General features: G+C 59.1%; 1 protein-coding gene across 1 annotated transcript in view; it reads right to left on the bottom strand.

Moving 5' to 3' along the window:
- The window catches only part of NCOR2 (nuclear receptor corepressor 2), a 212,644-nt gene that overhangs the window by 83,032 nt on the left and 116,107 nt on the right, over positions 1–13,505 (bottom strand). Inside the window, 5 exon segments of the mRNA XM_035723877.1 lie at positions 806–904; positions 3,242–3,296; positions 6,647–6,825; positions 9,404–9,497; positions 10,467–10,639. Coding sequence (XP_035579770.1) covers positions 806–904; positions 3,242–3,296; positions 6,647–6,825; positions 9,404–9,497; positions 10,467–10,639 — 600 coding nt within the window.

Genomic DNA, 13,505 nt, shown 5'->3' with positions numbered 1-13,505 from the left:
CATCCCCTCTGTCTCCCAAGCACTGATCGATCACCCAGAAGCCCCTTTTCACCTGTGTGCTACAGAACCCCACCATCTTTACCATTATTTGCCAAACATTGTTTAAAACCAGCTCCTTGTTTCTCCAACTCAGAGGTCAGCATTTTCTGGAAAGGACCAGACAATACATATTTTAGGCTTTGCTGTTTCTGTCATGACTTACCCCGCTCTGCTGCTGTAAGAGAAAAGCTGCCACAGTAATATGGAAATGAATGGACGTGGCTGTGTGTCAATAAAACTTTATTCACAAAAGAAACGGTGGGCCGACTTGGCCTAAAAGCCATAGCTTGCCAAACCCTGCTCTAACGCAAATAATCCCTCGGTCTCATCCTAAACAGTGACAGCTGACAGACTACAGATTGATGTACTGGCTATTTTCTGTTTTCAAGTATGCATAAAAACAACACAAAGAAACTACAAATATTTTTAAACGTTGAACTTGTTAACCGGTCCAAATCAGGCAGAGAACCCAGTCCTTGCTCTGGGGATGTGACCCTTTCACCACAGGGATCATGATTCACCAAGCCAGGAGTTCTAGAATTTTCCAGGCTGAGAATGGAAGTGGTCTTTCTCCCAGTACTCCTCTCTGCTGCTGGGGTAGCCTGAACACTCCCAGAGAGGGTCTCCCGGCCACCACGGAGGGGGCCCAAGCTGAGGGAGCCTGCTGCAGAACAACACGTGCAGATGGTCACTGCCCAACTTGCCCACAGCCTTGGAGCATGCCAAGGACTGGTCCCAAGAGCCAGCACCCTGGCCAGCCTCTCACCTGGCTCTTGCCGCGGCGCCGGTAGCTCCTCCTCACCAGGCTCTTATAGTTCTCATTCTTCTTGGTCAGGTAGTAATAGAGGACACACTCAGCCACAGTCTGTGGGACAGAAAGAGAAAAATGCTATGTCCAGTGTGGGTGGTCAGAGCTGGGGTCCAGGAGCCAGAGATCTGGGTTCAAATCCTGCCTCCTCCACGCAGAGCAGGGTGACCCTGGCCAGGTCACCGTGCCTTCTCACCTGAGTAATGGGGATGCTCGGAGCACAGACTTCACAGAGCAGTCATGAAGACGGAGCACTCGGGACCCCCTACAGAGGTGCTACCTGGTCCTACTGTCCTTGCTGCTGTCTGTAACCGTAATAACGAGGTAGTCACCTGCCCTCCCCAGGCCCTCCAGCTCCCAGCTGGGCACACTCAAAGTCGGCCCCAGCCTGGGCCTGGGTCTCCTTCCTCTCAGCGCAGCTCCTTCTTCCCGAACACCTGGGGCCCCGAGTAACCTCTTCCAAGCTTTGTGACCCAGCCGGACTATAACGTCCCCAAGTGACTCTTCGTCTCTTAGAACATTTATGATTTTCTCTGCCCTGATCTTTTCCACACCCGTCTGGGTCTGAACCCTGGTGCCACTTGCTGAGTTAGCGACTGGCCCTCCCTGGAATCCCACCACGTCCTTGCCCAAATGGGACCAGTAAGAGGGCATCCTCAAAGTAACCAGATGCAACATGGTCGTGCCTGCCACCTGCAGCCATGGGCCGACTCCAGGTGACAGCTCGCCTCAGAGGGCTGTTCCGTCAAAGCTGCCGGGTACAGAGGCAGGCTGGGCCTCAAACCTCGTGGCCTTTGCCACCTCCAGAATGCACGTGAACAGAGGTTATTTCCCACGTGGGATTCCCTAACCTGGCCCACACGCGAGGCCCACACAGCAGTTGAGAAAGTCATCTTATCAGATGCCAATATTTGTAAACTGGGCAATGTGGGTGTCTGACTTCCCCTTGAACAATTCAGGCGAGCGCCTTCCTTCCATGCTGGACAACAGTGGGCTGACTCCAAGCTGCAGCCGTCCCTGCAGACGAGCACCGGCCGGCCGGCCCACTGAGCTCCCAGCCTGCTCCAAGCCTCACTCAGAACACCCCTGTCCCCAAAGGCATGGGGCACCACTGGCAATCCCTGCTTCAGACCGTTCTGGAAGTTCTATTTAAGTCCTATCCTGAGCCGCCTCTTACCAAACTACACCATAAAGTTTACTCTCCAGGGTACAGACTCTGATTCCCCATTCCCAAGCAATGCTGCTCAACAACCAGCTTCTGAAACCCTTGCCTCCATCCCTGGGGAGCCCTGACCTAGAGCCTCCCAGACTGTCCACGACCCCCCCCCCCCCCCCAGCACGAAGCCATCATGAAGTCAGAAGAAAGGCTATTTATAGGGTTTGCTTCCCCACGCCGGTTTTTCAGGCACGGAAAGATTCTGTTTCCCTACGTCGCCCCATCTCCCTCCTTCTATGGTTATCAGCTCATTAAGGGCAGATGCTAGGGACAACTGCACAACTTTAAAATAACCGCCTGGCTCATGCCTGGATGGCCCTCCCTCAACTGAAAAGCATGAGGCCTCCAGCAGCTGGGCAGATGCCCCATCTCTGGCAAATCTGATTCAAGGGAGTGTGGCATAAAACACCCAGGACAGCAGCCCCAGAAGGAAAGCCTTGCTGGAGCCCTTCCTACTCCATCCTACGACACCGGGGTTCCCAGCACCGATGCCAACACACAGGGTCTCATCCACACCCGGCCTGGCTTCCCCCACTCCAGGCACTGCCTGGCCCAACAAAGGGTGCACACGACACTTTGTGTCTACCTGCCAGGGAAGAGGTGGAGCGAAAGGGGGCAGTGCCTTGGGCTGGGTTTGGGGGCGAGGTAGGGTTCAAGTGGCAGTTCTACATGAAGGTTTGTCCAAATGGGATGGGGACTTACTGACCACACGCCTGGCTGGCATCAGGGGCGTCAGAAAGCATCCAGTGACAACCAGAGAGGCCAGCCCCCTGAAAGAATGCCACTCTTGCCTATAAAGCCTTAACTGGGACGCCGGGCACAGCATGCATGGCTTCCAGAACCCATGCCCACTCTGCAAGGACGCTCGCTGCCACGTCTGAGGAGCTGGCTCCAGGGAAGCCAGTGCACACAGCTCTCCTGGGCTTTCCTAGCCTGAGGCTCCACCCCCTAGGCCAGCAGGGGCGGGGCCTGCGACTGCTTCTCAAAGGAAGGAGCAGGAGGACCTACGGAGGGGGGTTAGGAGGGAAGGACTGACAGAACAAGGGGCAAGCTCTGTGGGCAAGGAGGGAGGGTCCTTTGCCCCAGGGCAAGCGGCCGCCCACCGGAGTGGACCCCAGAGAGGTGGGGGGCAGGCGGGGCTGCCGGGCTGGTGGCTGGGCTTGGGGGCAGCAACTCACCTTCCTCTCCAAGAATGATGCGATCAGGCCGAAGTTCTTGGGGTGCTGCATGAACCTGTGGGAGGAGAAAGGCGGGCGTGAGGCCCAGCCGCGGGGGGCTTCCCAGCTGGGCGGGCACCGAGCACCCGGGCGCCTGCCATCTCCGCGGCCCTGCTAGGCGGGCGCCGCCCCACTCGGAGCAATTAAGCCCAGGGGGGTGTGGGAAGGGCGGGCGGGCCGAGGGTAAGAGAGGGCGTTCCTTGGAGTGAGTCACTGGTTTTAGCGCCTTTGAAAATATATTTGTTTGTCCTGCTGGAGGCGGCTTCCAGGAAAAATGAGGACATTGCATGCAGCTCTTTGGTGGGGTTCCCCCCCTTTTAAAATCTGCCTTTGTTTCTATCTCCGGCCGGGTCTGGGAAGCCGGGCCTCGCCCGGCCCACGCCGGCCCCCACAGCCAGGCCGCGGGTCAGGCGGCGAGCTGCAAGCCTCCCTGGGAGAGCTGGGAGCACAGGCTCTGAGTGCCCGCGAGGAGGTGGCAAGAAAGGACTTACGCCGGAGGGGGTGCGGGGAGCTGGCATCCCACCAGCTGGCTTCCTGCGAAGCCGGCAGAATTACTGGGAAAGGCTCGGCAAGGCTGAAATGTCAGGGCCATAGGAGCAGGCGGGCAGTGGGGGCGGAGATATGGGTCATGGCCGCGGAGGCCCCAGGGATGCTGGGTGGAGTCCCTGGCCGGGGCCCAACCTCGGCCTGACCGTCCCCACGACGCGCCACCGCCCCGCAGCCTCCCCCCGGGGAGAGAAGGAGCTGCTGGTGAGGCGGGGTCCCCAGGTCCCCCAAGGGAGCCTGGGCCAGCGCCCGGTGCTCTCCGCCCGGCCCTCCAGATGGCTGGGCAGGAGGCCAATGGGCCCCTCCCTTCTCTCCAACCAGACACCGGAGAATCCGGAATGGCCTCTTTTCTCTTCCAGTAGGAAGCCGCGAGTCAGAGTGGCAGGCTTCCCCGCCTGGGATCCTGCCTCAGGCAGCTTGCAAAGCTGGAGCCAGCCTAACGCCCTTTTTTTCAGGGTTGCCTTCCTCCCCTCTCCCTGCCCCAGTGACATTTCCTTCCCCCGCTAGATCCCTTCCTCGGGGTTTCCCCAAGGAGAGACGGGATCCCAGGAGACAGGGTTTCAAACCTGGAAACCCTCTAGCTCACCTCTTCCACCACCCTCCAACCTAGAGCGCTGTATCTTCTCACAACACTTACTGAGAACTTCCTACCCACTGGGCACCTCTCAGCAGCTAAACAAGGGAGGCACTGTTGCTGTACCCATTTCACAGACCTGGAAACCGAGGCTTGGAAAGGCGAAGTGGCTACTGGAGGTGACAAAGCCAGTAAGTGGTGGGGCTCTATGCCACTGGCGCATGATTTCCAGAGGCCCGAGCCCCATCAGTTCTGTGGAAAATGAGGCCTTGACCAGGACGGCTCTCCCGGAAAGACTTGGGGCACGAAGCTGAGGCTCAGGGGACATCAGCCCTGCCTGCCCTGCCCCTACCCTTCTGAATTAACAACGAAATCCTTAGGTGAAAAGAGCAAACATGAACTCTCCGGAAAGGCTGAAACACAGAAAACACACCAGAAACACCTTTTTTCTTTTTTTTAAAGAAAACATAAATAAATAAAAATAGCAAACATACCAGGGGGAAGTTAGATACCTAAGGCGACGGTGATTCTTAGCAACCGTGACTGTGGTCCTTCACTAAAATTATAGCACGGCTTATACGCGGAACTCGACTCGTGGCAGAACAATCATACCTGTGACTGTGAGGACCTGGAAATGAGCCCCCAAGGAACTAGGTTTCCTATCTCCGAGGAGTCAACCCCAAATGCCCCTGGGACCCGCTCCGCGAAGAGCTAGTCCCCAAAAACTGCTCACTCTGAGGTAGGCACTCGAGGCCTCGTTACAACACCCCTCTATTTTTCCGGAGGGTTTAGAATTTCCATACTCAAAAGCTTTTGTAAAAAACACAACTCTCCTGCCCAGACCCTCATGGATGGTCCCCCTGCACGTCCACATCCTGCTGTCTGTGCAGCTACGTCACCCCTGTGCTGCCCATGACCCAGAATCATCCCCGTCCCGGAGGCCCGCCAGGCACTCTGGACCCACAGCAAGTGGCTAGAGAACAGGGGTCTCATCCCCTGGCCGTGAGGCCTTCGCCGGAGGCAGAGGCAGAGGTCCAGCGGCTAAGCAGGCACAGTCTGTTTCCAATGCAGCCTCCTGGCCAAGCACTGAGGCCTCCGCTCGTGCCTCAGCTTCCCAAGCCCTCCCACCTCACAGGGGCCTGCGCCGGGCATGTGCATGGGCCCCTGGTACACAACTTCTCAGTTTGGTTGAGGGGACAGGGGTTTTATCCATCCAGCAGCTCCTCATTCGTCTCCCCAAAATACTCCAGTCCTTCGGCTCTTGTCTTTTAGAAGCCCCAAGCCTGACCTCTTAGCATTCAATTCCTGCCTCTGCTTTCCGAAGCTACCCTGGTCCCTGGTTCCATCTCCCTTCCCAGCAAGGCTCTCCACTGCAGCTGAGCCCCTGCCCTGACGATGGGGGAGTCTGAATCCTGCCTCCACCGTTTGTAAGCTGTGTGGCCTTCAGTAAGTGTCTTAACCTCTCTGAGCCTCTGTTTCCTCAACTGTGCAATGGGGATGGCCCGGCAATGCTGTTATGAGGGGTAAGAGGAACAGACACACAAAATCCAAGAAGCATTTGCACGGTGTGTGGGATGGAGGATGTGCGCGACAAAATGAAAACCAAAGAGCCATCCACCAGCTTCATATCCCTGCCCTCTGGCCCAGCCTCCAACATCCTCTGGCCTTGTTCTTCCGATACACACAGCCCCATTTCACATAAGGCTGCCCTCACGCTTCGTACTGGGTTGAATAGTGTCCCCCAAAGTTCATGTCCACCCAAACCTCCGAATGTGACCTTATTTGGAAACGGGTTCTCTGGAGATGCGATTAGTTACGATGCAGTCACACTGGACTAGCGTGGGCCCTGTATTCAGTAAAGCTGGGGTCTTGATGGAAAAAGAGGAAACCAGAGACACACGCGGGGGAAACCACGTGAGGACAGAGGCAGGGAGGGAGCGACGCATCTACAAGCCAAGCAACAACGAAGGTTGCCAGGAGCCCCCAGGGGCTGGGGGAGAGGCGCGGGGCAGATGCTCCCTCAGAGCCTCCGGAAAGAACCAACCCTGCCCACACCCTGACCTTGGACTTCTGGCCTCCAGAGTGGAGTGAGGATAAAATTCCTGTTGCTGTGAGCCACCCAGCTTGTGGTCACTGGTCACGGTGGCCCCAGGAAGCCGATCCACGCCTCAGCAGGAAGGGCTTCCTGGGACAGGAGAAGCCCGAGAGGGCCGCGGTGGCCCGTGCCCCGGCATCACGGGACTCACTTCTCCCGGAAGGTCTCCTTCTCCTGCTCACTCCACATGTTCATGACCTGGCGGTCTTTGTACACCTTCATGGGGTCGTCCATGAGCCCGTTCATGTTGATGAACTTGATGCGCTGCTGGTCAGCGTCGTACAGCATCGGCGGGATCACAGCCAGCTGGCGCATCTGCTTCTCCAGGTTCTGGAGGGAAGAGGAAAAGGCGGAAGGCCCGGGTCAGAGGGCTCCCGAGGGCAGCCTGGGGACGGGCTGGGGAGGGCTCCTGCCAGCGGTGCGGGCCCAGACAAGGGTGCACACGTTCTGAGCGAGAGTGGGAAAATGCCGAGCCACAGAGAAAGGGGAGGATGAGTTGAAAATCCTAAGAGCCCAATGCCAGGGGGAGGGAGAATTTAAAGGCAGCCCCAGACAGGTTTATGGTGGACGGGGTTGTAAATTAAATGCGGAGAGCAGCAGTGGCCTTATCTGCAGGGAGAGAGGGAGCAATGCATCTTCCTTTGGAAATTCAAGTGCCATAAAACACGACAGCAAGGGTGTTCAGCCAGCCGGGCGGCCAAACCAGCTCGGGAGACAGGCCCGGTTGTCCAGGTTCCGAGGGCACGCAGGGCAGGGAAAGGGGCCGGTGAGACCGCGGACCCATTTCCTCCCCACCACCATCCCCGGCCCTGGCATCCGCTCCTTCAGGCATGCCCACTTGGGATCTAGCCTGCCCGGCCCCATGCACGGCAGGAGTCAGGCGCACTCGCTCATAATGCATCAAGATGGCTATTAAGAGGCTCTGAGCCACCACTCAGCTGGGCTCATTTCCCCAAATCTCTGCAGCCAGCCCATTACTGGCGATTAATTACCCATCTGAGGAGGCAGGCGAAGGCCCAGCACGGCCAAGGTCAGCTAGTTCAAAAGATCCGCCGCCTGGCCTCCCACAGCCAACCTCTCCTTCGGCATTTGGGATTCCCGGCAGGAGCACGCAGCCCTGAGCCCCAGCTCGGGGAGGACTACCCCCCACCCCGGCCACCGGAGGCCTAAGCCTCCCAGCACTTGGCACTGCCCTCCAGTACCAACACCTCTCCCATTGTCCTCGGCTGCCCCACATGCGTACTAACGGCCGACCACGGGCCTGGTCACAGGCAGAACTCTCCCCTGGCAGGAACCCCTGACCTGCCCTCTCGGGGTCTGTCTTCCTGGGCATGCACCGTGACTGCCGAAAGCTCCCCACAGGGTGGGGGCGACACCTCTCCTCCTGCCCAACCCCTCCTTCCTACCCTCCCAGGGAACCTCCAGTCAGCTGAAGTCTCTGTCCTAAATACCCTTTTCCCACCACCCCACCCAACTGCCACCCCCTCAACAGTCTCGGGAGGCCGGTGGCTACGTGCTCATGTGGCCGGGACCTGGGAAAGGGGGGCCTCTGTCAGGGGGGCTGGGGACTAGGGAATCTGAATCACCTGAGATGCCACTCGCCCCTGGCCATCAGGCAGGACATGCTTGGGAAAAGGCCACCCGCCCCTGTCTTGCTTCCAAGGCAAACTGAACGGGTGTCCACACCCCTGCAGGACGGGCACACAGCCACAGCCCAGCAGGCCAGGAGCTGGACCAAACCCGCAGGTGTGACTGTGGGCAAGGGCTGAGTTCTGCTTTCTGGGGACTGAATGATGTTCAGAATAGGGATGTACCACGTGAAGTTTTTTAAAAAGAAGATCTCTTTTCATGGCCACACAGTCTGAATCACCTGCATCAAAATCATGTGGGTAACTTGGTAAAAATGCAGAGAGTCCTGGGCTCCGCCCTGGACTGGCTAAATCAGAACCTCTGGGGGTAGGGCCTGTGTGGTGGGAGAATCAGCAGCTGGAGCGGTGCTCCGGTGATGCAGGTGTTCACTGCCCACCCCACCCCGTGTGGCAGCCACGAACCAACCAACCACACGTGGCTGTTGAGCACCCACCATGTCCCGGATTGACCAAGGAACTGAAGTTTTCGTTTTCTCTCCTTTTAGTTAATTTCGATTTGAACAGCAGCGCTGCCGGTGGATCAAAGCCCCCAGGGAAAACTGGGCAACCCTCCTTTCACGAGCCTCCCTCACGTCCGCTATGGTGTCGGGACCGAGCAGGTCAGAAGCTTGACCTGCGAGACCCAGGACGGACCAGGCTGGCACCGACATGGCCCTCGCCCCCCCTGATCGTCTCTGGGCCCCAAGACCACCGCCAGGGTCACCCAGGCGGCACTCTGGTTGTCCGGGCACCCTGGAGGGGCCCAAGGGAACAAAGAGAGTGCACTCGCGCTGGCAGGGCTGGGGGTCCTGCCAGAAGGCCGCCAGCCTGGTGGACGGTCGCTGCGAGGGGACTGTCCATCTGCCCCCAGTCCGGGCACCAAGAAGCTGACCTAGAAAGCACAGTTCTCAGGCACCCCTGCCGCTGGCTTCTGGTGGGGCTCAGCCAATGGGAGGCACTGGGAGAAGGCGGGAGCTGCTAGTGCAGCCGGTATTCCCGGCTTCCTCCCTGCTGGGGCACCAGGTGTGGCCTCCTGGCCGTGTCCTACCAGACGGCCGCGGCCGGGCAACACCCCTTTCTCTGCTGGTCCTTTAGGCTTGGAGACAGGTGACGGCCACTCCCCCGGGGCCTCAATACCCTGCACCGGTTCTGCCCATGCTTCAGGGACAAGCCCTTTGATTTCGACCATCGGGGTGAGTTCTGCTTCCTGCCACGACACTCCCATGGATGGGAGACAGAGGGGAGCGAAGCTGAGGCCACAGTCCAAGCCACGCCCTTACCTCCTGCTCTGAGAGGCCATCGATGATCTCGGACACCTCGTGCTCGCTGCGGGCGGCCGACATGGAAAGCCCACTGCCCCGCTGGCCCACCCTGCTGGAGACCAAAGGGACACAATCAGGACCGGTCCCTGGGCAGCCGGGACTCCAACAGGCACCACAGCACAGACCAAGCCCACAACTTCCCCAGAAGCAGAGTGTGGGCGGCAGGAAGGAAGGTGGACAGGGGCCAGGCTTCTCGTAGCCGCAGGGACTGCCCCAGGCCGCGGGGTCCCGGGGAGGGCATGGAGCCCCCACCCTGACCCAGGAATGCCACAGGGGCTCCGTCCCATTTTCTCTCCTAAGATGCCCCCCAAAGCCCCGCCCCACAGATCCCTGTTGAAATCCCAGCCCCACCTCTCCAGGACCTGTGCCTCAGTTTCCTCCCCTTGTAACAGGGGGATAGCGTGGCCCCCAGCTCCCAGGGCTGGGAGGGGGCATTCAGTGAGGTGCGGACTGTGAGTGTCCAGGAACGCACGGAAGCTCCATCATCACTGCTCACTGCCCGTCACCCTATCCGCGTAACAACACAACCACGGCTATGCATCACCAAGCCCCGACTGTGCCCCGGGCACTCCTACACAGGACCTCACACAGTCCTCGTGACCGCCACGTGAGACCAGCGTCCTGAGCCAGCTCCCAAGCCAGCAGGCGGTCCTCTTGCCTCCGACCCACACCCAGGATCTCAAGCTCAGCTACCTCCAGGGGCCATGCAGGCCACGTAAATGAACGAAGCCGGAAGGTGGCAGCCCGTGGCATGCGGGAAGGACAGCTTGCTCCACCGACACATACTGAAGTTTTCAAATAAGCATCAAGGCCAAGCAGGCTGTGAGTGATTAATCCAAGGACCTCATGCGGCCCCCGGTCGCCAGTAGGAGACCCTGCTGGGCTTTCCGTTTCACACCAGCTACGGCCCTTCTGCTGACCCGGGTCCTCGAGGCATCGTGGAGGAACAGAAGTGTTGGGTGGGGTGAGAGGAAGAAGGCAGCAAGGAAGGGAGGAACTCAGGCCCCAGACCCCGGCTCACCTCTGCATGCGCTCCTGCAGCTCGCGCTGCTTGCGGATCTCAGGAAATTGCTTCTCGTAGTACTCGCGCACCTTGCTCTCCTTGGCCCGCCGCCGGGGGTTGTTCTCGATGCGTTCCACCTTCTTCTCCCAGGCCTCCATGAGCTGGTCATAGCGTTGGCAGAACTTCTGTTCCTGGGGGAGCACAGCACGGGGAGCACCGATTAGCAGTTCATCCTCCATCTGGACGCAGGCCCCTGCCCCCCAACTCTGCGCTCCCAGCCCACTCTGCACGGACGCACACACGGCCACACGGAGACCTGGGCCCCAAGAAAACCCACAGGCGGAATTCCCTAAGGGCCCAGCCGCCTCCTTCCCTGGGAGTTGGGCCACCAGCCTGGCCTCCTTCTAGAAACGTCTCATCCAATGCAACAGCCACCAGCCACCAGCCACATGTAACCAAGTTCAAATCACATTAAGTAACATTTAAAATTCAGACCCTGGTCCCCCCAGACACATTTCTTGTGCTCCATAGCTGCAAGTGGGAAGGGTGATCATGCGGAGTGGACAGCACACACAAAGACCATTTTCATCATGGAAGGAAATTATGTTAGACAGTGAGGCTCTGGGGCGTCTGTCAGGTTTGGGGCGGCCCCCTAGAAAGCATCCTCTTTTTCTGAAAAGTTCCTCATTCTGGCCTCAAGCTCAGCCATGTTCCCAGGCCCAGGGAGTCTAGGTGAAGTCCCGAGCAGCTCCCAGGAAGGAGCCTCTATCACCTCTCCTGGACAAGGAAGTCCCTCTCAAGTCTAACCACAGTGTCACCCACTGTTTGTCCCCCACCCAGCCAGGAACATAGCTGCCTGGCTTCCGTAACTCCAAGGTGACCTGGACCTTGAGCAGGTGGGGAGCAGTAAGCCGCCCATAAGACCCCAATCTCCCCGTCTCTAACAGCTGTGCTGGACAGATGGCACGGTCTGGGAGTCTCGCCTGAACGCCCTCTTGATGCTTCAGCACAATCAGAAAACCCCTCTCTCGTCCTCGTGATCAGACGCTCCACCCCATCCTGCATTTCAGCCTGACTAAGGCAACCTGTGACCTTGGTCTTCAACAAACACAGCAGGGCAGCAGTCCCCAAGGGGAGGCCGGGCCAGCTTTGACAGGGAGCAGAACCTGACCCCCCGCTCCCAGGGGTCCTACATGTATGTGGGCTGCTCCAAGACCCTGCCAGGGATCAGGACATGGCTCCAGCAGCAGACAACCGCCACACCATTCGTTCGTGGCTCTGTGGTGAGGACAGCCCCTCACTACTGGGCATGAGGACTGGGGCAGAGGACATCCAGCCTGTCACTATCGCAGCATGGGACCCGTCCCACCCTCACAGCTCCTGCCGGAGAGGCTGTAGTCTGCTGGACAAGAGTAAGAGAATGTGTCAGATGGGAGGGTGGGGAGAAGAGTTCACCAAACCAGCAGAGGAAAATAACGAAGTTACTAGAGAAGACACGCAGGGCCTGTGTCCACTGCACTGGGTGCCTGGGGACAACACACTGCGGGAGGCGACAGCCCTCCCCAAGGAGCACGACTGCTTAGCGGGGTTTCCATGAGGTGGACCCACCGATCAGGGAAAGAAGCAAATCTCCCCCTCACGTTCACACACACGCTCACCCTCGAGACACTGGGGCAGAGCTAAGCCTGTGTGTGGGGTGTCGGGAGCAAATCTCTGCAGAGGACGAGGAGCAGGGCCACCGTGCCCCTGCGACCACCGTCTGCATGTCTTATGAGGACATGTCGCCCCCCACCTCTTGCTTGCCCGCAACCAGAGCGCACCCTCGCCAGCCCCACCACCAGCCCCGACACCAGCTGAACGGTCCTGAGTCACGCGCCGGGCACAGAGCAGAGTCCTTCCTGCGGGCAGACTCACCCAAACCCCGCACGGGCCACGACCACCATCCCTGTCGACCAGGTGGGACTCAGAGCCCAGGCAGGTCAGCCCCCTGCCTGGCATCGCTTAGTGCGGGAGCAGGGGCCAGGATCCCCCGGTGGCAGCCGACAGGGACTCTGACGACGTCCAATGCACCTGCTTGCCCCTTGCTGCTGGTGTTTTTGGCGTCATTCCCAAGAGTCCACTGCCAAACCCAAGGTCATGAAGCATCAGCGCTGTGTGTCTCCCTAGGAATGTTATGGTTTCAGTTCTTGCATTTAGGCCTTCAGTGGACTTGGAGTTGGTGTTTGCGTCAGTTCCGGGAGGTGGGGGTCCAGCTGCACTCTGCGTGTGGATACCCGCCGTCCCAGCACCATTTGCTCAGGAGACCAGCCTTTCTCCCTGAGTGGATTCGGATTCGGCCTCTTGTGAAAGATCACCTGGCCACAGGTGTGAGGGCTTATTCCAGGCTCCTCCATTCTGTCCCACGGGTCTCCATGCCGGTCCTTACGCCACCACCACGCTGTTATTACTGTAACTTTGTGATCCATTTTGAAATCAGATGCACATGGTTGTTCTCCTTCCATTCCCCAGGGACCACAGGGCCAGCCTGCAGCTGACGGTTTTGAGTGCCCACTGTATGCCCGGCGTCACCCTGAGCACACCGTGTGCAGCCTCTCACTCAGTGACCCAACGAGGTGGGTGGTAATACCCTCACTGAACAGAGGAGGAAACTGAGGGCAGACGTTAAATGATTTGCCCCCAGACGCCCAGCAGCGCCAAGCTTTGAAACCCTCCTGCCCTGCTGGGAGTGGCATGGTGCAGCTCTGCACTCAGGGAGGCGAGGGGAGACGGGGCTCCCTGAACACTGGGGAAGGCAGTCTCAGGTCAAGGGAAGGGGGGAAGGCGGCTAGTGTTGGAAGGGCAGCTGGAGCCAGAGCTCCGGAGCTCACCTCTCGACCCGCAGGGAGGACATGACTCCCACAGGCACCCTGCAGGCTCAGCCAGACACGGCTCACGGAACCTGCAGAAAGCTCTCCGCATGGGCTGTCCTGAGCGCCAGGGCTCCCAGCCTCCCCCGCCTCGTGTTCATGAGGAGGGTGACAGGCTGCAACTCTCCCCGCCCCCAGCCTACCCAGCGTT

The sequence above is a fragment of the Zalophus californianus genome, chromosome 14, assembly GCF_009762305.2.
Source record: "Zalophus californianus isolate mZalCal1 chromosome 14, mZalCal1.pri.v2, whole genome shotgun sequence".
In the NCBI taxonomy this organism is placed as follows: domain Eukaryota; kingdom Metazoa; phylum Chordata; class Mammalia; order Carnivora; family Otariidae; genus Zalophus; species Zalophus californianus.
The sequence above is the reverse complement of the archived record's forward strand: the minus strand, read 5'-3'. Positions and strand labels throughout refer to the sequence as shown.